Genomic DNA, 22,952 nt, shown 5'->3' on the forward strand with positions numbered 1-22,952 from the left:
ACTTAGACAGTTTCTTCGGGCGTTAGGGGTATTTGGGGGACAGGTTTAGAAGCCCCAGTACCTGGGAAAGAGGGGCATGCGTGTCCTGACAGCTCCTGGGCTGTGGCATCATCAGGGCACTGTCTCCTGTTGGGGCCTCAGCCTGCACGGTCCACTGTAAGATGAGAGAGGGGAGAGGGGTCCCCAGATGTCTGTGCTTCTGGAATGAGGAGGTGCATGCAGGTGCACGCGCGTGCACGCGTGTGTGTGTGTGCATGCGTGTGCAGGGCTGTGTGTGTGCATGTGCACTGTGAGTGGGTATGTGTGCGTGCATTTGCAGTGTGTCTGTGTGCATGTGGGTGTGTGTGTGCGTGCACGTGCCTGCACAGGGTGTGTGCATGTGTGCGCTGAAGGAAGGAGGAGGGGGCAGTGCCTTGATGGAGAGAAGCGGGGTGTGAACAAGCATCTCCTGGTCGTGAACCAGGCAAGCTAAGGCAGCTTTCCTTGTAGAGCCAGAAGGAAAGACTCATCCTGGTTTGCTCCCCGTCTGTGTTTAAGACGTTAGGGCCCCTTGGGGTTGGCCCAGGGCATCTGGTGATTCTCTCAGGATCCTGCCCTACACCAGTTTCTATCATTCATGTCTCTACCTTTCACCTGTCTATCTATCATCTATCTGTATCTGTTTATCTCCATCATCTATCTATCATCTATCTATATCTATTTATCTCTATCATCTATCTACCTGTGATCTATCTATTATCTGTTCATCAAGCTACCGACCTACTATTTATCGATCCTCTACCTATTTATCTATTATCTATACATCATCTCTCTCTATCTTGCTGTCTTTCTACCTGTCTGCCATCTATCTCTGCCTAGTTTCTGCCATTCTAGTTTTCATCCGTGTCTTTACCTGTCAGGTAACCATTGATTTTTCCTGCCCAGCTTTCCCCTCACTGGGGCTGTGAGCCCCAAACCCCGCCTTTTACCTGCAGCCTTTGGGAGTGGGGACACTCGGCGCTTTGCCTGCTGGCGCAGGGACTAGTAACTGGCGTATGCTGAAGCAGCCCCAGGCCAAAGAATCCTGCACGGATGAAGGAAAAATTGTCTCTCTCGTGTCCAGGTTTTATGGCTTATCCCTAAAATCCTGCCTCTTTTCTCCCCCATAGGGTGACGATGGAGAAGTCGGGCCCAGAGGGCTGCCCGGGGAGCCTGTAAGTCCACTGACTGGGTGGGCTTCTGTGTCTCCTCCTTGATGCTCTGGCCAGAATCAGGGATCGACTCAGAGCATAGATTCGAGAGGGGCTCAGCCTTGAGACACACAAATCTGGGGATCTCCCGGGAAAGGAACGGGTGAGGTGGGCGGACAGTGTTAAGGAGTCAGCCTGAGCCTTTGCCAGGGAGGAAGCCCCGGCCCCCGAGGGTCGTGGTTGGGACTCCAGGTACAGACGTGGTGGGTATCCTGGGTCCATGATCGTGGGTGTCCAGGACCCATGATGGTGGGTGTCCAGTGTCTATGATGGTGGGTGCCCAGGGTCCACCATGTTGGGTGTCCAGGGTCCATGATGGTGGGTGTCCAGTGTCTATGATGGTGGGTGCCCAGGGTCCACCATGTTGGGTGTCCAGGGTCCATCAGGGTAGGTGTCCAGGGGCAGTCGCTTGACCTGCCACACTTTCTGATGGCTACATTTTCCAAATAAAGAGTCCTCCAGGAGGGCGCCCCTACCCGGGCCTCCAGAAGCTCTTTACCTAAGCTGACTTCTGTTTAAGACCAGAGCGATTTCCTCAGTGACAAAAGGACATTAATTCCTTTTCACTTACTGTTACTTTTCAAACATCTCATTTTTGTTACCCACGTCAACGTGGCCATACACATCCGGGGACGTTAACTGAGGAGAAATATTGCAGGCGCTGCGTGGAGAGCTCGCCCGGGGTCGGCGTTTGCACCTCCGCTTGGGACTAAATTACACCCTAGGTGTCTGGTTAGCCACAATGGGCGTTCATCAACACAGCTCCCCCCTTAACACGGGTCTAGGCGATGCCTTCTGGGTTATCAACTTCTGAAAAACATTTACGTGACTAGGTATTAAAAGAAGGAAGGGAACATTTAAGTGGCAATGAACGTGGGAAGCGTTTCTCTTCTAGTGCATCTGAGAAAGTCCTATCAAAATTAAAGGCACTCGAAATCGCGGTGCCTTGAAAGGCTCTAGCTCTCCAGCTGACAGGGAGGGAGGGAGCCGTCCGGATGTGGGTCCTTCCCTGGCAGGTAGTGGCCGCTCTGTGGCCCCTGCCCCTGTGCGTGGGGCGGTTCCCACACACATGCCCCTCCCGGCCAGGGAGCGGGTACTGAGCCCCTATCAGTTCTAGCCAGCCCTGCCTCTGGTTCCGAGAGCCCAGGTGGAGAGCTGGGGTGCGGTGAGGAGTTGAAGCAGAGGAGAAGGGGGAGTTGAGTTGGCCACACTCCCTGGGAGACCCACCTCCGCAGCAGAGGCTCTGGGAAGAGGGGTCGCTGAGGGAGGCTGGGGACGGGGCAGGGGGCTGGGATTCCTGGCCGAGTCTGAACCTTCCTTACTCTTTCCTCTCGCAGGGGCCTCGTGGTCTGCTGGGGCCGAAGGGGCCCCCAGGCCCTCCTGGACCTCCTGTAAGTCCTTCGCGTGTCTGTCCCATCCCTGCCCTCGAGATCCTGCCCCCAGCTTGTGGTCCACTCGGGCCTGCCGGCAGCTGCCCGCACTGACGGCTGTGCACGCTGCCCAGTGTTCGCGTTGGGTGTCCGTGGGGCCCTGATGCTCACCCGTGGGGGGCAGCCCCGGCAGGTGTGGGCTTGCAGGTGGAGGTGCAGGGTTCGCTCTGTCACCGGGACGCCCATTTCCCGCCCTTGAAAACACTTCCAGTAGCATCTTGGCAGCTCCTGGAGGGAGACAGAAGCCCGTGGTTCTGGCGGGGCTCATCCAGGGGGTGGCTTCCCCAGGGCTGTCCCCCCTGCCCAGCTGTCCGAGAACTCAGGGCTGCCCCACGTGATGCTGGGGCCTGGCAGCCCCGCTAAACCCTAGCCAATCTCGGGGTTTATTCGGGATCAAGCCTTTCCCCTCCCTCAGAGGGTGTGGCGTCCTCTGACATTGCGGGCGGGGACCAAGCTGTGTTGAGTGGACTTTTCCTGGGGAGCCTTGTTAATTTTCAGTCTCTTTTGTTTCAATGTCATTCATCCAGGGTGTGACGGGAATGGATGGCCAACCGGGCCCGAAAGGCAATGTGGTAAGTCTGGGGGTCCCGTGCCCCGGTCTCATGGAGGTGACCCCTGGGCTCACTCCCAACTGCTCGGGGCAGGGGAGGGGGATCCGTGCCACCAAAACCAGATGAGGATGTGACGGGGAGGGCGCAGACTCTGAGCCCCGGCCCCGTGAGGTGCAGGCCTCCAGCAGGAGAGCACGTTGTGAGATCCCGGAGTCGGTGCTTTGCTCCATCCAGAGCCCGACCACGTCAGCACAGGTGTGGAGGGAAGCCTCTTTCTCGCTGTGCATGGCAAGCTGGTGGTGGCCAGGTGCTGTGACAGCGCCCACTGAGAGAGAGAGGGGTCTCATGCGTCTCTTTTAAGGGCCCGGGAGAATTTAGCTGGCGTGAGGATTTGGGAATTTTCAGCCGGGTGGGATATTTTCTGGTAGGTCCTGTCTCTTGCCCCTCCTGGCCAGCCGTCTGCCGTGCCTGCACAGACACAGGCATGTGCTTCCGGCCCGGGGGGGCCTGGATCTGGCCCCCTGCCTTCCCGTCTGGGCACGACAGCAGATTGCACCCCCTGCTCGCCCTCCAGAGCCCCCTTCAGCGCCTCACTTGTGTTTCCTGTAGGGTCCCCAGGGAGAGCCCGGCCCCCCGGGACAGCAGGGTAATCCAGGCGCCCAGGTGAGTGAGCCGGGTGGGCTTGTGGGCAGCGGGAGGTGCAGGTCTGCAGTGCCCGGGGCGTGAGCGGCCGCTGAGTGCAGCCCCAAGGGCCCCGCAGCCTGGAGGTGACCCAGGATGGGGTCGGCACCCAGATGAGGGAGCGCGTCGGGGGAAGATGGACAGATGGCAGGGAGGGGTTCTGAGTCAGTCGAAAAGTTCCCTGACCTTTCCTGCTCACCCTTTCCCCTCCCAGGGTCTTCCAGGCCCCCAGGGTGCAATTGGACCTCCAGGAGAAAAGGTAGGTGGGCTGAGCTGGGCATAGGGGTGCTTGCCTGTGGGGTGCATTAGGAGCACTGGTCACCAGCTTGTGGTGTGGACCTTTGTCCTTCCGTCCTTCCTTCCCTCCCTCCCTCTCTCCCCCCTCCCCCTCCCTTCTTTCCTTCCTTCCTTCCTTCCTCCCTCCCTTCCCTCCTTCCTCCCTCCCTTCCCTCCTTCCTCCCTCCCTTCCCTCCTTCCTTCCCTCCCTCCCTCCCTCCCTCCTTTCTCTAGCTATGTATAAGGTTGCTAGATTTGAGAAGAAAAACAGATACGGGACACTCAGTTAAATTTGAACTGTGTTGTCTGAAATTCCAGATTTAACTGGGCATCTCGTTTTGTTGTTTGTTTTGTTTTGTTTCTTCTTGCTAAATTTGGCAACCCTAAATATATCCTCGGCACCCCGAGTCCACATGCTGGGGACAGAACCAGAGCCGGAGTCCTTGCACATCTTGTGGCTCAGCCCCAGGTGCCCAGTGAACTCAGCACCTGGGGCGGCACCGGCAGAGTGACCTCCAAGGGGCGGTTCTCAGTGCCTCATAGCCCCCGGCCGCCCCTGTTGGGGAACTCCTGACTTCACTTGGCGGGTGATTTTTTTCCGGTAGCAAAACTGAAGGCTCTGGAAACAGCAAAGGGTCCACTACTTTTGGGTGCTGCCCGCGGCTGGAAGCTTTGTAGCCAGTGGGAGCGGGTGCCTGTGAGCAACCTTTTTAAACAAATGCTCTTTGAACAGAAATGTTGAAAAGTAACTTTGGGGGCTTGTAGAGAGGCTGGGCAGCTGAGGGGATCCCTGGGGCATCTGCTCATGGAGTCTGTGGTTTGTTCCAGGGCCCCCTGGGTAAACCAGGCCTCCCAGGAATGCCCGGCGCTGATGGACCCCCGGTGAGTACCACTGCCCACCTCACCCTTTACGCCCCACCTGCCCATGTCCACCCAGGGGTGGGCACTGGGAATCTGGGCAAACGGCCCCTCCCCTCGCTCTCGAGACGGCCATGCACACGTGGCCCCCGTCTCCTCTTCCAGCTCCTTCGATGAAGACCTCTCCGCTGGCGAGCTTGACTGCTCAGGAATTACTTACTGGGTTTTGGACACACTTTCCATAATGTGGTTCCATCAGAGGGTGGTGATTGCATGAGTAGGAACGTCCGTTATTGATTGGGGTTTGACGCTTGTGATCAGAGCCCAGCCTCGTACTTTTAAATCTACGGAGGGCTGGGCTGGGCTCCGAGCAGTCGCGTGTGTCGCCAGGGCCGGGTGTATTTTTAGCCATCACGCACGGAGAAGAGGGGTGTGAACACGCAGCTGTGGAGCTAAGTAGATGCTGCCTAGAAATAGGGAGCGAGGGACAAACCCATCTGTGGCCAAGCTGTGAGGGGGAGGGGCGGGGAAGTGACAAACGCTGGCTGTGGGCCCATCTGCGTGAGCTTATCTGCACCCACCCCCCTTGTGTGAGTTGCCGGTGGGTTTTTTGTTTTTCAGTTATTTTTAGCATATCCAGTTGACGCTGAATAGAGAGGCTATTTCAGAAAATGAGATGAGCGCAATTATTTATTTCGGACACGGTTATTTTGTTGTGTTAATAATAACGCCGTTAAAAGCGAAGCAAGGAAGTTCAGTCTGTCAGCCGTTCATTGGTGATGGGTGACTGGCATAGGACGACGGTGTCTTTCCATTTTCACGGCTGAGAATCCTTTGGTCCCGTGAATCACACGTCACCCATTGTCCCGCCTTTGAACCAGCAGGTTACAATCCCGTTCCTGCTGGGACTGCTCTGGGGGACTCAGTCTCCTGGACTGAGTTTGGATATGAAGAGATGAATATTTTGCAATATGTCTTTTATGTGTTTTCACTTACATTGACACCTAATTGCATTTTCTAATGATAAGGTATTTTCTTCTGGAAAATTAGGAAAATAAATAAAATCACAAAATGGAAACTACCTCTGGTTCCATTCCTATGGGCTAAACCCTGATAGCAGGTGAATGTACATCCTTCCAGTCATTTTTTCTATTCATCTTCTGCAGTATTGGGTGTCAATGGGGCATTTCCCTCAGTGCATCATGTCAGGAAGGGGGCGGTGCCTACACGGCCCCTGCCTCCCTGACCTTCCTGGTCACACCCTGGAATCCTTCTCTCTGAATTGAAACTCCAGTCACTAGGGTCCCTAAAGGGTCACCCGTTTCCTTTCAGATTCTGTGGGGAAAGAGGGACCTTTAAGAGGGTTAGGGAGCCAGGAGGCTGCGTCTCCATCTCTCTTCCCCAAACAACCATCACACTTTAAAATATGAGTGTGTGAAGGACCCGAGGGAGTGTGGTTGTGCTGGGTCAACGCTGAAGATGCTCAAAGCAAAAGATAAAAAGGGAAAACGTCAGCACTGCAGGCTGAGGGGAGCGGAGTCCTTGTCTTGGGTGAATTGGGAGGCAGGAAAAGATTTGAAAATACTCTCCTTAACAGAGGCATCTCATGGTTGATCAAGCTGAAAGAGAGGGTTCGTTCCTTTTCCCCTTTGTGTTGCTTTGCTGTGGCTTGGGCTGAAGAAAGAAAGGAAGAGAGATTTCAGAGCCTTTGAGAAGCGTGAGGGCTTTCGGGGCAGACCCGATGCTCTGGAATACATCGTGAGGTTGTTCTGGGCAGCACACAGAAAGGATGTGGGCTCATGGGAATATTACGGAGCCAGGAAAAAATTGAATTCCAATGACTATTCAGTGACATGAGGAAATGCTCATGATATAACAGTAAATGAAAAATACGTCTTCTGATGCCGATTTTGCATGCGAATGTGCAGAGAAAATAGATTAGCTGTGCCATATCACACCCTTGGCCAGCGTTGCTATGCGTGATGAGGTTATGAAGGGTTTTAATTTTCTTTTCCACTTGCCTAATTGTCCACAATGAACGTATATTACTTCAGTCATCAGAAATATATCAAATACAAATAATTTAAGTTTTATTATTTTTCCATTTGTCTACAATGAACATATATTGCTTTTTTAATCAGAAAAATACCAAATACACATAATTTAAGTTTTATTACTTTTCCATTACAGAGTCTTGCTGGCTATAGAATACTGGGGCAAGGCCAGCAAAGGAGGCCAGAAAGGAGGGTGGAAACGGCCTGGCCTTTCACGGCGGGAAAGCGGCTGCTCTGACTTTGATGTATTTCCTCTCCATCTTTTTCTGTTCAAACATTTAAAATAAATGAGCCTTGTGCTTCCCCCAAGAAAGTTACTCTCATGCCCAGAAAGTTACAACTTAGAATGCATTTAAGAAGCTTGGCCTTGATTCAAACAACAGTATTCATGGCAGGGACTCCCCTGGCGGTCCAGTGGTTAAGACTCCGCGCTTCCACTGCAGGGGGCACAGGTTCAATCCCTGGTCAGGGAACTAAGATCCCGCAGGCCGCCTGGCACGGCCGAAAACAAACAAACAAACAGTAATCGTGGTGACGATCAGTCCCTCTCTTTGATCTCTCCCAAAACGCTGTGATCAGGTCTGTTCTTACCGCCACCATGTAAGTGAGGTCATTGCCACGTGAAGGGGTCAGCCCTCTTCCCCACGTGAGTGAGATGTGGGGTCTGCCCCCGTGTGTGTCTCGGGCCTGGCTTTCACCACAGCTGTCCATCACCTCAGCTCCTTCACAGAAAAATTCTGGGTTTGATGGAACCTGTAAAAAAGGCCCATGAAGAGCCCACGTGGCAAAGGGAGCAGGAACCTCCTCCCTCCCAGCCCTCCCAGGGCAGGATCTTCTCCTGGGCACCGTTTGGGTGCAGCCCTGCCAGCCTGGGTTGCTGGTGCCGTGAGCCTCGTCTTGGGAAGGGGGATGGCGGGCAGCGTGTCCCTTCCAGGCCCGGGCAGCTGGCGTGGTCCGACCGGTGCCTAACTGTCCTCAAGGGCTCCCTGGGGTACCCCACCCTGCAAAGGAACTTCTGCATCCTTCCCGTCGCGTTGCCACCATGATAGGCTATTCGCTATGGCATCAGATCCAGTTCATGACTAATACAAATTGAAAAGAACACACACATATCATTTGCTTGAGTTGACGAGCTCTGGGTCTCCGCAGTGCTGCTGTGTTCTACAAGTAGCGTCCTAGAACTTGAGAACAATCAAGCTGGATGAGCAGCCAACCCACCCTCTCATTTTACACACACGAAAGTGGAGGCCCAGAGAGGGCAAGTGACCTACCTAAGGTCACACAGCGGGTTGGGTGTTACCAGGAGTAGAACCAGACCGCCCTACCCTGCCCTGCCAGCATTCTCACCACACCACATGGCCTCTCTTTACTGGAATCCTTGGGGGTGGAACTGTATTTCCAGATAATGAATACTTCTGTTTCTGTTTTTATCATCTGTGTTTGGCTCGTGGACTCAGAGGCATTGAACCTCGTCACCAGCTTGGGTCAGAAAGTCAGAGAAGGTCAAGTTCCTGAGAATAGAATTGATGGGCGCCAGGGTGGAGGGGGCAGTGACCCAGGAGCCATGAGCAGTTCCGCGGGGCCTCAGCTCCGCATCTGTGGGGTAGGATGTATATTCTTCCCTGCGCTCAGCTTCTGTGTCACCTGGGGGGTGGCTTTGAAGACCTAGGGTGCGTTGGGACCCGGGAGGTCTGGTCCCACTTCACTGTCCTTGTTTGGCCACCGATTAGGTTTTGCTGGGTGGCCTTGAACAAACGCCCTTGTGTCACTGTCCCCTCCCACTGCACTTGGGGGCAGGCCGGGCTCTGGCTCAGTCAGGGGACACTGGTGCACAGTGGAGCCTGGAGCCCACCTGTGGGTTTTGAAGCACATTCCCCTCTGCTGTTGCCGGGGCCCCGCATTATTCCCATTTCACAGATGAAGCAGCCGAGGTTGGGGCTAAAGGACTGGGGGTGACCAAGCCGCTGTGGGGAGGGGCGGGGAGGAAATGGGAGGGACCTGGGCTCTGACCCTCAGTTTGAGAAGCTGGAGCATGGCCAGGCCTGCTTTCCCAGAGGCCACTGACTAACGCCAGCCTTCTCTTTCCTGACAGGGGCACCCTGGCAAAGAAGGCCCTCCGGGAGAGAAGGGAGGCCAGGTGGGTACCGGCTGTGCCCTCGGCCCCTCCAGCATCTCCTGTGGGATGGGCAGGGCTGCCCCCCCGCCCAGTCCAGAAGGGGCTTCCAGCGCTGTCCTCACCCATCCTGACACACCCCTGCGGACGCGCCTTCCCCGTGGGGCTGGGCAGTGCCCGCATGCCTACCCCCGCGGGTCCGACCTGGCACGTCCATCCGTTCTGCCCGGAGTGAGAGGGCAGTGTGCTAGGAGCAGGCAAGCTCTCTGGCTTGTTCTGGAAGGATGCAGGGGGTGGCCCAGAGTGAGCCCTGCGCGCTCCACCTGAGATAGGCCTAACGCGCTTTCCCCTCTGGTTCCAGGGTCCGCCTGGCCCCCAGGGCCCCATCGGCTACCCAGGCCCTCGTGGAGTCAAGGTGAGGGTCTCACAGCCTCAGGTCTTCCTGGAGGTCAAGGTCGGGACTGCGGGGCACGGCTGGGCCGGTTTTAGAGATTCCCCTGTGCTTTAACCTCCCTCCTGCCCCAAAACTGGGGTGGCCCTGGTCTGGGAGGTTGGGTCCCAGAATGTGGGCCGGAGCAGGTGAGGGAGGGGCCCGCGGGGCCAGGAGGGGCTGCAGGGGAACAGGGCACGCTCCCCGGGGCATCTGGGACAGCACGAGCAACGCGGTGGTGGCCGTCTGCCGGGACGGGGAGGCACCCTTCTGCCCCATGATCCTTTTACTATCACCACCTGCCAAGTGACCTGCTGCTCTGGAGCCCCTCAGAGGCAGTGGATCTCAGCCCAGGTGACGAGCTGGGCGCCCTTTCCTGGGATGCTTGGAGCTGTTTCTTCCAGGCCGATCACATCTGGGCAGACCTTGTTGTTGGGAGACGCGTTCGTGGGAGACGTCCATTTATTCACAGCGTGTTGAAAGGCTCCTGGCACCGTGTCAAATGGGCACAGAGGTCCAGAGCAGTACTCCAAACACAGGGCCCTGTCTGTTTGCCCTGAGCTAACTGGGTTTGCTTTGAGCTGTGCAATTCAGTCTCAGTGATGCTGCTTCTGGATGTATACACGCAGGGGGATGTGCCCCCAGGGGTGTGTGTGGGGAGAACCCTTCTTTCTCGGGGTGGAGATGCTGCCGTGTCTTCAATCTCAGGCTTCCCACCCACAGGAAAGCTAAGGGTGGGTCTTTCTTTCATAATGACCGTAATTTGATGCAAAGTATCATACATACGAACGTGTATAAAACAGCTAGTTTATCTTGGGGGATCTGCAGGAACACACCCGTAAGCTCCGGAGTCCCCTCCCCGTGTCGTTCACGGTCCTTTATACTTTCAAGCATTCTTCCACATCAGGGTTCTGTGTGGAGGACACAGGACCCGAGACTTCAGTTTTTAGTTAACTTACCCCAAATTACCCGTAAATCCATGCAGAAGCCAGAACTCAACCCTGGACTTGCTTATTCCTAACCAGGTACCCCATCCTGACCCCAAGGGGCTCCAACTTCCATTTCCCAGAATTGGGATGTTCCAAGGCCAAGGGCAGAGAGATGCCCCAGGTCAGGACCCTTAGATGGGCAGCTTCTCTCTGAAGCAGGCTTTCGCCCCACATGCTGCCTAGTGAGTTTATAAGGGCGGTGACTTAGCAACTGTGCTGGTTGTGTGAGCTCTGTGCGCGTTTGTTTTACAAATTCCCATTGCACAAGGAGCCTGTGCCACATGCTGATTCCGTGAGCCGGGAAGGTGTCTACCCTGAGATGTTTGTGGAGAATGCTCTTATCTTGTCGGTCTGATTAAATTCATCCGTGATATGAGCAATCCCACTAGACGGGCAAGCGGAGGGTGGAAGGAGAAGCAGGACTGAACGCTCTTCTCATCGGAGAAATAGATTGCAGAGCCCGTGGCGTGATGAGCCCCGGAGGGCGCTGATAGCGGAGGTGGGGTGGGAAGTCCGGGTGTCACCGTCAGAGACCAAGGTCCTTAGGTTTCCTCCACTGCAGCCCTGCCCTCCTCCTGGGAAAGGGGCCCCTCCAAGCTCTTTGATCTCACTGACCTTTAAGCATCCCCCGGGCCGCCCTCTGACTTGCCCCTTCCTCAGGGCTCTGTTTGGGCTTGACTGTCGGCAAATCAAATCAGTTGCCCCCTGAGCCTGCGGGAGCTGGGTGGGCTGGCGGAAGTCCCCCCGCACGCACTCACTGGAGGCCTTGGGAAGGCCCTGTCCCCCGCTGTGCCCTCACAGCCGCTGGCCCAGCAACTCCTTCCACTGGGCTGTTCTGTGACCTCTGACCTCGCTCCCTGAGCGCTGGACCACCAGGGCCATGATGGGTGCTCTAGCCCCAGGGCAGAGTCTTCCCCCAGGGACGCCTGGAGACATTTCTGACCGTCTCAGCTTGGAGGGGCAGGGCAGAGGTCAGGGAGGCCATCCAACCCCCTCCACTGCCCGGGGCAGCCTCGCGACAACAAACTATCCAGACCCTGAAGGCGATGGCGCGAGGCTGGGAAACCCTGGTCTGCTCGTCTCCTTGGCCCCGTTGCCCTGGCCTCGGGCGGGTCACGAGACAGTAGAACTTTAGGTCTGGGAGGGATCTGAGCAGTGCCGTCTTACCCTCTTCTTTCTGGAAGTGCGTGGGCAGGGGAAGCCCAGCTGGCCTGCCCGGCAAGGGGGAGGGGACCTGGTGCCAGAGCCCACCTCCCCCCGCCCCCGACATCAGGGTTTCGGGGTGACCGGCCTCCCCTCTGTCCTGAAGCCGATGTAGCCATGGGCACAGGCCAAGCCCAGGTCTCTGCGTCTGTCCGGCCCCGTCCCTCTGTCCCTCCACAGCTTCTCTCAGCTCTCCTGGGCCTCAGAGAAAAGATTCTGTGCAAGGTTCTTGCTACAAGAGCGCAGCTGGCAGCCCGAGGGACCCGGCTGCAGCCTCAGCTGGACCCGAACGGGAGGCCCGGCGTCTCTGGGGCCCCGCGGGCTGGTGGCCTGAGGAAGCTTCTGGCAGTCGGTCGGGGGCAGGCTCTGCACCCTGCTGGCAGGTGGGGGGCACGGCTGTCAAGTCCATTCCGGGGATGGAGTGGTTTTACCTGGGAGACAGGGAGGGGGCTGGTCCTGCCCCGACAGTGGTATTCGTCACGGGGATGAGAACGTCCTGAGCCGATGTGATGAGGGCAGTGGGAGTGGCTGGTGTCGTTAAGTGGTAATTGTCATTGCTACCGTCGTAACCACGATTCTACGTTAATAATCACGGAGAACGAAAATCGCCGGGTGGCACACAGCTCTCCTCACTGAGCACCTGCCGTTTGCCGGGCCCCGTCCCAGGGCTTCCTGCGCCCTCCCCTCCCCCCAGCAGCGATGGGGCGAGGGTTGTCATCACCCCCTCTTCCCAAGCGAGCAGAAGTCTGGGGCCTCGTCAGAGGCCACACGTGGGGGGCCTGACCCCGTCTGCCTGATTCCAGAGCCCGAGCTCAGGCCTCACGCCCCCTCTGCTCCCCAAGCAGAGACCGAGAGAGAGACCGAGATGTTTCTAGAAGACGTCCCGCACACCCACAGAGCTCTCTCTCCCTAGACTGTGGGCAGTGGGAGGGGACTGGTCTATCGGGACGCTCAGCTCCCCTGGTGTTGGGGGTCAGGCCCGTTTTTGGGGTCCGTAGAGGCTCGGGCTTGTGGCTGCTGACTTTTCTTCTCTGTTTGCGCAGGGGGCAGACGGCATCCGAGGTCTGAAGGGCACCAAGGGCGAGAAGGTGAGTGTCCCCTCCTTTCCTCAGGGGCTTGGCCAAGAGCCAGGAAGGTCCACCCTAGGAACTCGAGTGACCGTAGGCCACTGGCATTTTGAATCCCCCAGTTCACGAATAGCACGGATGTGTACAGCTCCCCCGTGGAATGCGGGACTAGGTAACTGAGAGACGCCGGCCACCTGCTCGTCCTTGGCCCAGCCTGCAGGCAGGACAGCGCACGCCCCCAGACCCTTCCAGGCGCTGCCTGTCCCTTCCAGAGAGCTCTTCCCGCCCCCACCCATAAGGCCATCAACAGTAGTCCCATTCCCTTTGGGGGCTCTTCCGGCTGGCTCCCCGTACTCAAACGTCTGCCCGTCCGCCGCTACTGGGCCTATAGTGATGCTTGGACGAGACAAAGGTGCTCCGAGAAACGGGTGCTGACAGATTGGGTGCTGGGCTGCCCACCACCCGGCCGTGCAGAGCTTTTAAACTCAAACAGGGTGACCAGGGCTGCAGCGCTCCCACTGCAGGCTGCAAAGCCAGCCAGAACCGCAGAATGCAAAGCGTTGACAGGAACGCATCTCGCGAGGGACAGGAGGCCGGGCACTGACAGTCCTCTGCCCAGCATGTCTGGCGCTGGTGTTGGGGCCCAGAGGGTCTGGGTGGGGGGACCTGGGCGGTGGGGTTTCTCATACAGACCGAGGCTCTCTCCGGTCCCCCGTGCAGGGTGAAGACGGCTTTCCGGGCTTCAAAGGAGACATGGGCATCAAGGGAGATCGGGTGAGTGTTCGGGGGCGGGGAAAGGTGGGCTGGGCGGGAGGCCCCGCTGGGGCCACAGGGCAGCTTCTCAGGACAGAGGTGATGCCTCCGTGGAGGCTCCTGGGCCGCCGGCAGTTCCAGCTCCTCCCCAGCTTCCAGATCGGAGCCATGGCAGTTGGCACCTGGTCCTAAACCCCTGCTTACAGGGTCACCTGGCCCCTCTGCCCTGTGTCCTTGCCCTGCATTAGTGGGTCAGGGGGAACTTGTTTTTTTTCTGGCTGATACCCTGGTTTGCAGAGCAATTCTTTTGGGTCAAGAAGGGTGACAGGCGTCTGGGAGAGAAGAAGGGGTCGCAGAAACGACCCAGCTCACCAGGGAGGGTAGCAGCCTGACCAAGGCCACCGGCCGGTCACTGGCAGGGCCACACCCTGACCAGCGCTCTGAGTGACTTGGCCCCCAAACACCTCTTCAGCTGCTCTTCGGATCCCCAGACGACCCCTGTGTTCCGGGACCTCCTGCTGGGCTGTCAGACGTTGCAACAACCTAGTTGGTTCTTAATGATTAGCCTCGGCTCCAGGAAAGCTGGTGGGTGCTGGGGCGGGATGGCGCGTGCCACGCGGCTGGCGCCCCAGAGGAAGCCACTGGCGGTGTTTTCGTGCAGATGAGCAGGTGATGCAGGTGGTGCTTCAGGAAGTGGGGTTAGGAGGCCAGCTGCCTGCTTCCGTGGGGACACTTGGAAGTTTCCCCGACAAGTTCGGAATGTGCGGAGGCCAGGCAGAAGGGAGGGGATGCCCACACCCCCCGGTGGGCCCGCTGTGGCAGCAGCGGCACACGTGCCTGGACGGACGCTGTCGTGGAAACAGGGCTGTCATACAGGCCGCCCTCCTTGTGCTCCACAAAACACATGCCTTACCAGCACCTGCCAGGACCAGAGAGCCCACACACTGGGCGCTTTGTCCCACGCTGAAAAGGCAGACGTGATCCGGGGCTCTGTCAGAAGGGAGGGGAATAAAAGAGAGGGGTTCATTTCATAGTCCTGTCCCAGTTATATTGCTGCTGAAGACAGCTTTTCTAGAACTTTCTCTGCGGTGACGACTCCCCACTTCTGATGGCCTCTCTCTGTCTGGCTGGTGAAAGTCCCTTTTATCTTCCTTCCCAATGACTTGATGCACACATTTGGGTCCATACGAGGAGAGTGCATTTTCAAAAGACGTTCCGCAGTTGCACGCCGTACCCTGAGTGGACCTCTGGCTGGAATTGGATGAGGATGGACGGGGGTGGGGTGGGCGGGGACACTTCCTCAGCTGGGCAGTGAGGCTCCTCAGTCTTGATTTCTCCCAGAGAGGAATTTCTGCCCAGTGCTTGGCATTTGCTAATATTCTGAGTGCTCAGAAAACGTGGCAAGGATTCTTTCGTTGAACGAGAAAAGCATCTCTTAGGGACAGAGAGTCCTCGACCTGTAGACACACTGGGGCTGGGGAATAAGGGAGTCATTAGCTTTCTTTATGCGTGCAGCGCACATTTCTGTTGGGGGTTTGCACAGCTGTCCTGCAGCTGCTCCCGGAAACCAGTGATCGGAGGGGAACACATCGATAGAGAGGGCCCGGGTGGGCACTCCGAGGCCGGGCCACGCCCCTGCTGCTGCACTTGGCCACGCCCCAAAGCCCTCTTCCTTGTGTGGGCTCAGGCCTCCCCACCTGTTACTTGGGGAAGTTGGATGAGGTGACGTTTCGTTTTTTCCATCTCTGGATACACCCTGTGGGTCTCCCGTGTGCCGTGACGCCCAGGCGTGGCCCAGCCAGGCCTGTGGTCCATTTTGATACCTCCTGGGGCTTCAGGAGAAGAAGGCGGCTGCCCCAGTGCAAGGCACTTCTGCTCTTTGGGGAAGTAGCAGTTCAGGGCTGCCGTGGCCACCGAAGTGATTTTAGCCGAGAGGTGCTTGATTTGGAGAAGGTCATTGGGAACAGGGGAGCGAGGGCTTAAGTGCGGGTCCCGAGGGGCGTCGGTCGCTCAGTAGAGCCCCGGTCTCCTCGGTGCGAGGACGAGGGTCCATCTGCTTGAGGGGGCCCAGCGGCTCTTACCGCCCTGGCCTGGGATCCGGCCCCTCACTCCCAGACGGTGGGCGGGGGGGGGACTTTGGGGGGCTAGAGACTCTGGGGGTCTCCTTCACCTTCTCTTTCTGAATTGCAGGGGGAGATCGGCCCACCTGGTCCCAGAGGGGAGGACGGTCCCGAAGGTCCCAAGGGTCGTGGAGGTCCGAATGGCGACCCGGGTCCTCTGGGACCCCCTGGGGAGAAGGTACGTGACACAGGAGGTTGACCGCTTCCCAGGGACAGTCTCTTCCCGATGGCCTTGGGCGTCCAGGCAGTGGCTTGGTCGGGCTGAGCCCCAGGTGGGAGCTGGCGCGAGTCCTGACGTGGTTCCTGTCCCCTTGACTCCACCCAGCACCCTTGTCCCCAAATCCACTCCTGGAAGAGTTCCTTCCTCCCGCTGGTCACAAAGCTTGGGGTCTGAGCTTGGCACCCACGTGCACCATCTTCTGTGGCGGGGTTAGGGCTCCCGACAGCTGCTCCTACACCTGCAGGAGGCCGCCCACCCCTGTCCTGCTCCCCTACCCCCTACCTTCACCCCCGAACAGGAACCGGCTCTGCTTGGCCCAGTCATCCCGCCCTGTCCTGCCCCAAGGCTGGAACTCTTTTACAAAAAGATTGACCAAAATATCATAGATAAAGACCTTTTTCCCTTTATTTGGAGCGACTGCCTCCACCCACTGTTGCTTCAGCGGTGGCGTCCATCCCTGCTTGAGGGCCCTTTGCTTTAAACCAGGCAGGGCGCGTTCCGTGATGACCGTGTCCTCGGCCTTTGGAGACTCCAGCCTGCTCCAGTCCCCTGCCAAGCCACGCTGGCTTTCTCTCTGCTCAGAGAAGTACAGAGCTGGCCGTGGAATTCACCTCCTTTATTTCCCCAGGGAAAACTCGGAGTCCCAGGATTGCCCGGCTACCCAGGAAGACAAGGGCCAAAGGTAACGTGCTAACTCCCTTGTTAGATTTGACAATTGGCGTCTCCCTGCCCCGCACACTATCACCCATTCGCCCTCCCTGGCGTAGCTGCTGCGACAAAGCAGAAGGTCACGGTAGCTGCGTCTCGGTTCTGCCCCGTTCACCACCGTCTGTGGTAATGCGGCTAAGTCAGAAGGCAGGGGCCTGGACAGTTAGGTGAGCCTTTTCACAGAAGGGGACCCCCCAGCTGAGCGTGGGCTGCACCTCGGGACCCTCAGTGCCCCTGGCCTCGTGGGGACCGCCGTGCACTGGTTTCTCCACACCCAGAACTCGTGTTCCTCTCTCAGGTTTAACTCACCCTGGAGATCCAAAAGTTATTTGCTCATAACTGAGTATAAAAGAAAGATGAAACCTTTCTTATAGGAAATCATGCTTTATTTTACGTGTAACAGCTCCTTGAGGCTTTGCAAATCATTTAAAACATTATTTTGTTTTAATCTCACCTTTTATTATTCATGGTTCTTCCTTAAAAAATAACCAGCTGCCTTCACTAGAGACATAATTAACAGCAAAAGAGAACTCGTGGGTCTCTGGGGTTTGCGTCCGTGCATCCTGCCCTCCTTGGGCTTCAGACCTCTGGACACCCCGCTTGCTAGCAGAGGAAGGGCCCCGTGGGCTGGGCTGCAGCTCTAGGTATTTCCTTGTTGCTGATGGCAATGCTTACGTCAGTCCTTCCCGTGGAACGTGAAGGCCCCCACTCAGCAGCCGACAGCCACCACGCAGGGGAGATCGTTTGCTGTGAACCAGGAGTTTTGTGTGGTGTCTGCTGCGACGTCGTTGCTGACTGCAGTGCTGTCCACTGTATTTGGAGGAAGAGAGGCTGATGGACCCATTTGCTCTCCTGAAACGCGTGTCCTTTTGGGAGAGGAGAGGAGAGAGAGGAGGAGTTTGGGAGAGACGGGAGTCGGGGGAGAATATAGATCAAGTTCAGGCAGCTTTTTGGGAAGATGAGGGCAGGACCTTGAAGCTGCTCAGGCGGTTTGGACAGTCCTTGGGCGGTGACCCAGCTCCTGCGCCGAGCTCTGTGAAGCCTGCGTCCCAGGTGTTCCCGCCCTGAAGCTCGGTACAGTCTCCTGTTCGGAGCAGGGAGGCGGGCACATGGGTGGCTTGGCAAAGCTCAGCGCCCTGGGAGAAGTTCAGGGTTTGAACGTCGGTCAGCTTTTCCTGGTCTAAGCACACGTTCGGGTCAGGATTTTAAGTCACGCAGAGAGTAGAGACGTGCTGAAGAAATGCTTTCGACAGTGTCACTGGGAGCTCACGTGGGAAGTGTTTGGATATTCGGCCAATCAAAGCCCTTAAGTGCATCCCTGCCCGTGTGCACCTTGTGAAGTTCTAGAATTAAAGAGCTGTGCGAGGCCACATCGGCGCGTACATTTGCATTCTCTTCTGACTTTATAAGCTGCCGTACTTTATTTAGAGGTGTTCTGGGAAGATAACGAAACATGGCAACAAGGTGCAGAAAACAAATGTCATAAATGTGACATTCACACATCGTCTCCAGTTAATCTGAGTGGCACGTGTTCCATTTTCTCCCAAAACACCAGTGTTTTGCAGAGATGGGTGTGTGAGAGGAGAGTGTGGAGAGAGGGGGAAAGGGGAAGCCTGGTTAGGATTCAGTCCTGGATTTTAAATTTGGAGTCTGTGAGATGCTCAGGAAATACTGAGTAGGCGGGTGGGTGGATGAGTGGTTTGGTGGATGGATAGACGGATGGTGGGTGGATGTTGGGTGGTGGGTGGGTAGATGGGTGGATGGTGGGTGGATGGGTAGACGGATGGTGGATGGATGGATGGATGGATGGATGGGTGGGTGGGTATATAGTTGGATAGTGGGTGGGTGGGTGGGTATATAGTTGGATAGTGGGTGGGGAGACAGGTGGATGGATGGTGGGTAGATAGGTGGGTGGTGGGTGGGTAGACAGGTGGATGGATGGTGGGTGGATGGGTGGTGGGTAGTGGGTGAGTTTGGTCCGAGACCATGAACTCTAACGGACTCTTCCTGCTGCACAGGCAGCATCGCTCGTCCTCCTGACCAGGCTCTCAAGCCTCTTCCCTGATTAACTCTCTTTCAGGGTTCTATCGGATTTCCCGGATTTCCTGGTGCCAACGGAGAGAAGGGTGGCCGGGTAAGGACGGTCTGGCCTCTGCTCAGGTGGCTTCTTCTGCTGCCTTGGTATTTCGCGGGTATATTCTCCAATACATCCTGTTGATTCTCGGGTATATTCTCGGGTATATATATATTTATATATATATATATATATTATTATATACATGTATTATATATATGTTATAATATATATTATATATATATATAAAACATATATATTTTATATATACATATTATTCTCGGGTATATATATATTTCGCGGGTATATTCTCCAATACATCTCACCCACTTTGCTGCCAAAACTGCTTTCTGGAACAGCTGACCTTAAGCCTGTCCACTGAGCGCTGGTGACTCTTGGCCCCCCCGGGCGGGGCAGTGCCGCAGTAGAAAGGGCAGCAGGCCTGAGGGGAAGGCACGCTGAGAAAACAGTGCTTTCTCATGCACAGCCGCCATCCTGCCATCTCTTTTGGGTCACTGGCGAAACCCAGATTCTCCTCTTTCAGCCCAAGTGACTTTCCCTCCAGGCTAAGTTTAAAAGGAAGGAAAGGAGTTCTGCCTTGTATCTCACGGACTCTGCTCTCCCAGGGTCAAGTCGCCTCCTTCCTCTTCTTCCCACGCTGCCGCTGTCACGGGACCCCGCCAGGTGCCACGCGCTTTGCTTCCCTCTGTTGTCCCCCTGAGGGAAGGTGATCCGAGGGCTCAGGCTGGGGGAGCCGCCCTCCCGGCCCCCTGCCGGCCCAGGCCATCCTGCAGGAGCTGCCCTGAACACTGCTTAGGGAAATCATGGGAGGCTGCCTGAGTGCTGCCACTCAACCGAACAGGACAGGAAGGGTCCGCCTGGGCCTTTGGACTCGGAGCGGCCTTGTCCACAGGCGTGTGGGGTGTGTGCAGAGCAGGCCTGGAGAAGACGCTGGGCCCAGCCCGGTCCCCTCCACCCCGGGCTGGTCCTCCCCACGCAGACGGATGGGCTGCTTCTCCTCAGCGTGCTCGCTACAAACTAATGTTACTGTGTTTGAGCGGAGACAGTGAGATCTCTTGAAAGCAGGGAGGAAGACTTCAGCCATCCAAAATCCGCGTGCACGAACGTGTCTGCCAGGCTCACAAAAGAGAAAGACGGGGACTTTTCTGAGTGCAAGTCAACGGCATAACCACAGGGAGACCTTTATCTGTTTGTCTGTATCGGTGTCTAGATGTATCTGTACCTGTGTCTGTATCTGCAATGTTTAGATGTATGTCATGTCTACATCATGTCTGTGTCTGTGTCTGTAACTGTGTGTCCATCATCTACCTGCCTACCCGTCTGTCTAGTTCTTCCTGGTAGGGACAGTCTGACTAGTGTCTTCAGGGAAAGACTGTCATTTGAGAAAAGTGGTCCAGGGTCTGGTAAAAGCGTGGGAAGCGCGGGGTGACGGGGTGGGCAGCCCCTGAGCTTGTGGAGGGCACAGGGCTTTCCGCGCCACGTTGCCGTGAGAGTCCCCAAGAGGGGTCATGACGGTTAACGGGGTCATGTGATGTGACACAGGCCCTTCCGTGGAGGAGCTGCACTGCAGGTCCAGGCCCCGTGGGGTCACGTCGAGCAGCAGAGGCCTGGCCGTGGCTCTGGGGGCCGTGGCGCTCTGGTCCAAGCTCTGCTGCCCTCTTCTGCCCCTCGTGCTTCTCGGCCTCCCCAGTCCCGAGCCGAGAAGTTTGGGCAGATGCCTGGATGCCCCCCGGCCCTCACGGGCCATTGTTCCAGTGCGTCAGCACGTGATCACCAGGGTCACCGCTGAAAACGGGTTGTTGGAAAGCAGGGGGTCTGGGACCGGGACACTTCCTCCTGTTCTGAGGTTCGGACGTGGTTCCTGGGGTCTGAAACCTGGACACCCCGAGGAAACGATCTACTTCGGGATTGACAGGGATTGTCGGGTTGCATGTGGCTGTATCGTGGCCACATGGGTGGGTGTGGCCGCCAGCATTTAGAGAGAGCTGGGATGGCAAAGATGCCAGCTTTTCCCGAAGGGAGAGGTTGGGCCGTGGTCAGGCATGACTGGAGCACACATCTGTTCATTGTGGGAGAGATGTGTCCAGGCACATTTTCCAGGGGAAAATGGCCACGTCTGTCCCCAGGAACCGTCTGAGATCAGCCGGCTCGCGGTGAACAAGTTAGCGCCGCCGTTTTAGTGCACGTCCTGGCAGACGGACAAGCCCCCGGGTCTGAGACCCCGAGCGTTCATTGTTTAGCCGTGGGCTCCGCGTGTCCCTGCACCCGGGAGAGGACCCTGGAGTCGCGAGACTCAGCACTTACGGCACGTCTGCCCGTCCTCCCCTCCGGAGAGACAGACGCCTTTATTCTGGAACCTTCCCACGGAAGGAAGGAGGAATCCACCCAGGCTTTCATCGGGGGAGCAACGTGGGAGGTTTTTAGCGTAGCTCTGGTCCACGCTCTGGTGTGGAGAGCGGATGGGAAGGGAGCCGGCGGGCTGTGCTTCTGTGGAGACGTCGTTTTACTCTCCTTTTGGACATTCTGGTCCGGTGGTTGCTTCTAAGTGCTAGGATGCTCAGCGTGACGGGTGGCGTGTGTGCTGATACGCGTGTGCCTCCCGTCTGACAGCTGCTTGTGAGCCGGCAGGTGCCCTTCTGTCCGCCTCATCCTGGCCTCTGCGGAGGGGCTGGCTGGGTTGGGGGACTGCTGGCTGTGGATTCCACGTACAGCCGGCTGTCATGTGAGCAGTCGACAGTCTGTCCCTGTCACTGGCCCGCACCCCGGGCCGAGGCGGGGTCCCAGCCGGCCCTGCCTGGGAAGAGCCAACCCCTTAGGAACACCACCAGCGACCAGAGGCTTCTGCCGCCTGCGTCGGGCATCTTGGCTCGAGCAAGGCTAGTTCTGGGAAGGCCCGTGCCTCCCCCGCAAGGGCACAAGGACAGGCGCTCACGGGAGATTCTGTTAAGGAAGCCGTGGACGGGGCACCTTCTGTTCAGTGACGTAAGTCACCGGGATGCAAAGCCCTGGGTTCGTTTACAAGGAAACCTGGAGAGCGTTGGCACCACCTGGGAGGCCTGACAGAATCCGTGGCTGAGACTCTGTTTTGCTCCCAGTGCCCGGGGCACAGTTAGTTTAGGTCGGAACCCAGAGCCTTTCAGGTGACGAGATCAGAACTGCGACCTGGGTCGTGGTGTTGGGTGGAGGCTGGGCGTGAGATGACGTGCCAGCTGGACTCACCCGCAAATGCCAGGGAGGCACCCGGGTGGGTCACGGTGTCTCTGCTGGTGGAAGTCCATCATTTGAAGAAAGCAGATGTTTCATTCGTTTTCGTAGGCAAATGTTTATTTGAAGCCGAAAGATCTCGTCATCTAACGGAAGCAGCGAGAGCAGAGTGCATCGTTAAAAAGCATCATAATCACCTCATTATCATAAAAGGTTTTATTAAACTCACTTCAAAACGGGAGGCTCTAGAAAGCAGTTTTGATGCTGGCAGTGAATGAAAGATGGTGAGAGGAAATGTATCAGGTGGCTTTTCGCAATACAGATCCATCTTGGGCTTTAGAAACCAGAAAAAAAAAAAAAAATTCCCGGAAAATGCATGGAGAAGTGGTGGAGATATAGGAGCCGTGATCCATCCATTACTTCCACGTGCTGTAGGTAAACTGCACTTACCGGCTGTTATATATTTGCTTTAGAAAAAAACAAACGCAGTGCATTTGTTTTCCTTGGTTTGGAAAATGCAAAACCACAGAGAGAGAAGGAGTCTCAGTTCTATTAGATGAGAAGCAAATGACTCTTGGATACATGATTTATGTATTAAATTGCAAGTTTGTTCGTTTGCAGCGCCCGTTGAAAATTTAATGGCTAATATCCTTAACTGTAGCAAAAGTAAATTATGTAGGAAAGGGGTTGGCTTCCTTCTCTTTTCTTGTAATAATGATTCCCCCCACCCCTGCTGAGAGAGAGAGAGAGAGTGGGGAGAGAGATGAAGGGGGAGGAGGGGGGAGGAGGGAGGGCTAGATGCTTTGAGGGAAGGAAACCAGATAAGCGTGGTTAACATCCATCAGGCAGCAGGGAGAAACTCGGATTTCAGCAGGCCTCGTACAGAAATATAAAGCTGTGTGTATTGGATGTGCAGTGGATCCTGTCACCCTGAAAAGTCTTCCTTTAAAACAAAGAGAAGGAGGAGGGTC

General features: G+C 56.6%; 1 protein-coding gene across 3 annotated transcripts in view; it reads left to right on the top strand.

The window, feature by feature from the left end:
* COL5A1 (collagen type V alpha 1 chain) overlaps positions 1-22,952 on the top strand; it is a 155,072-nt gene that overhangs the window by 89,982 nt on the left and 42,138 nt on the right. For all 3 annotated transcript variants that reach the window (XM_067742804.1, XM_067742805.1, XM_067742803.1), the window contains exons 20-32: positions 1,149-1,193; positions 2,567-2,620; positions 3,187-3,231; positions 3,820-3,873; positions 4,106-4,150; positions 4,996-5,049; positions 9,172-9,216; positions 9,554-9,607; positions 12,858-12,902; positions 13,602-13,655; positions 15,825-15,932; positions 16,603-16,656; positions 18,763-18,816. In XM_067742804.1, the coding sequence (XP_067598905.1) occupies positions 1,149-1,193; positions 2,567-2,620; positions 3,187-3,231; positions 3,820-3,873; positions 4,106-4,150; positions 4,996-5,049; positions 9,172-9,216; positions 9,554-9,607; positions 12,858-12,902; positions 13,602-13,655; positions 15,825-15,932; positions 16,603-16,656; positions 18,763-18,816 (711 nt within the window). The remainder of the gene's footprint in view (positions 1-1,148; positions 1,194-2,566; positions 2,621-3,186; positions 3,232-3,819; positions 3,874-4,105; positions 4,151-4,995; positions 5,050-9,171; positions 9,217-9,553; positions 9,608-12,857; positions 12,903-13,601; positions 13,656-15,824; positions 15,933-16,602; positions 16,657-18,762; positions 18,817-22,952) is intronic.

Source organism: Pseudorca crassidens, chromosome 7 (assembly GCF_039906515.1).
Source record: "Pseudorca crassidens isolate mPseCra1 chromosome 7, mPseCra1.hap1, whole genome shotgun sequence".
In the NCBI taxonomy this organism is placed as follows: domain Eukaryota; kingdom Metazoa; phylum Chordata; class Mammalia; order Artiodactyla; family Delphinidae; genus Pseudorca; species Pseudorca crassidens.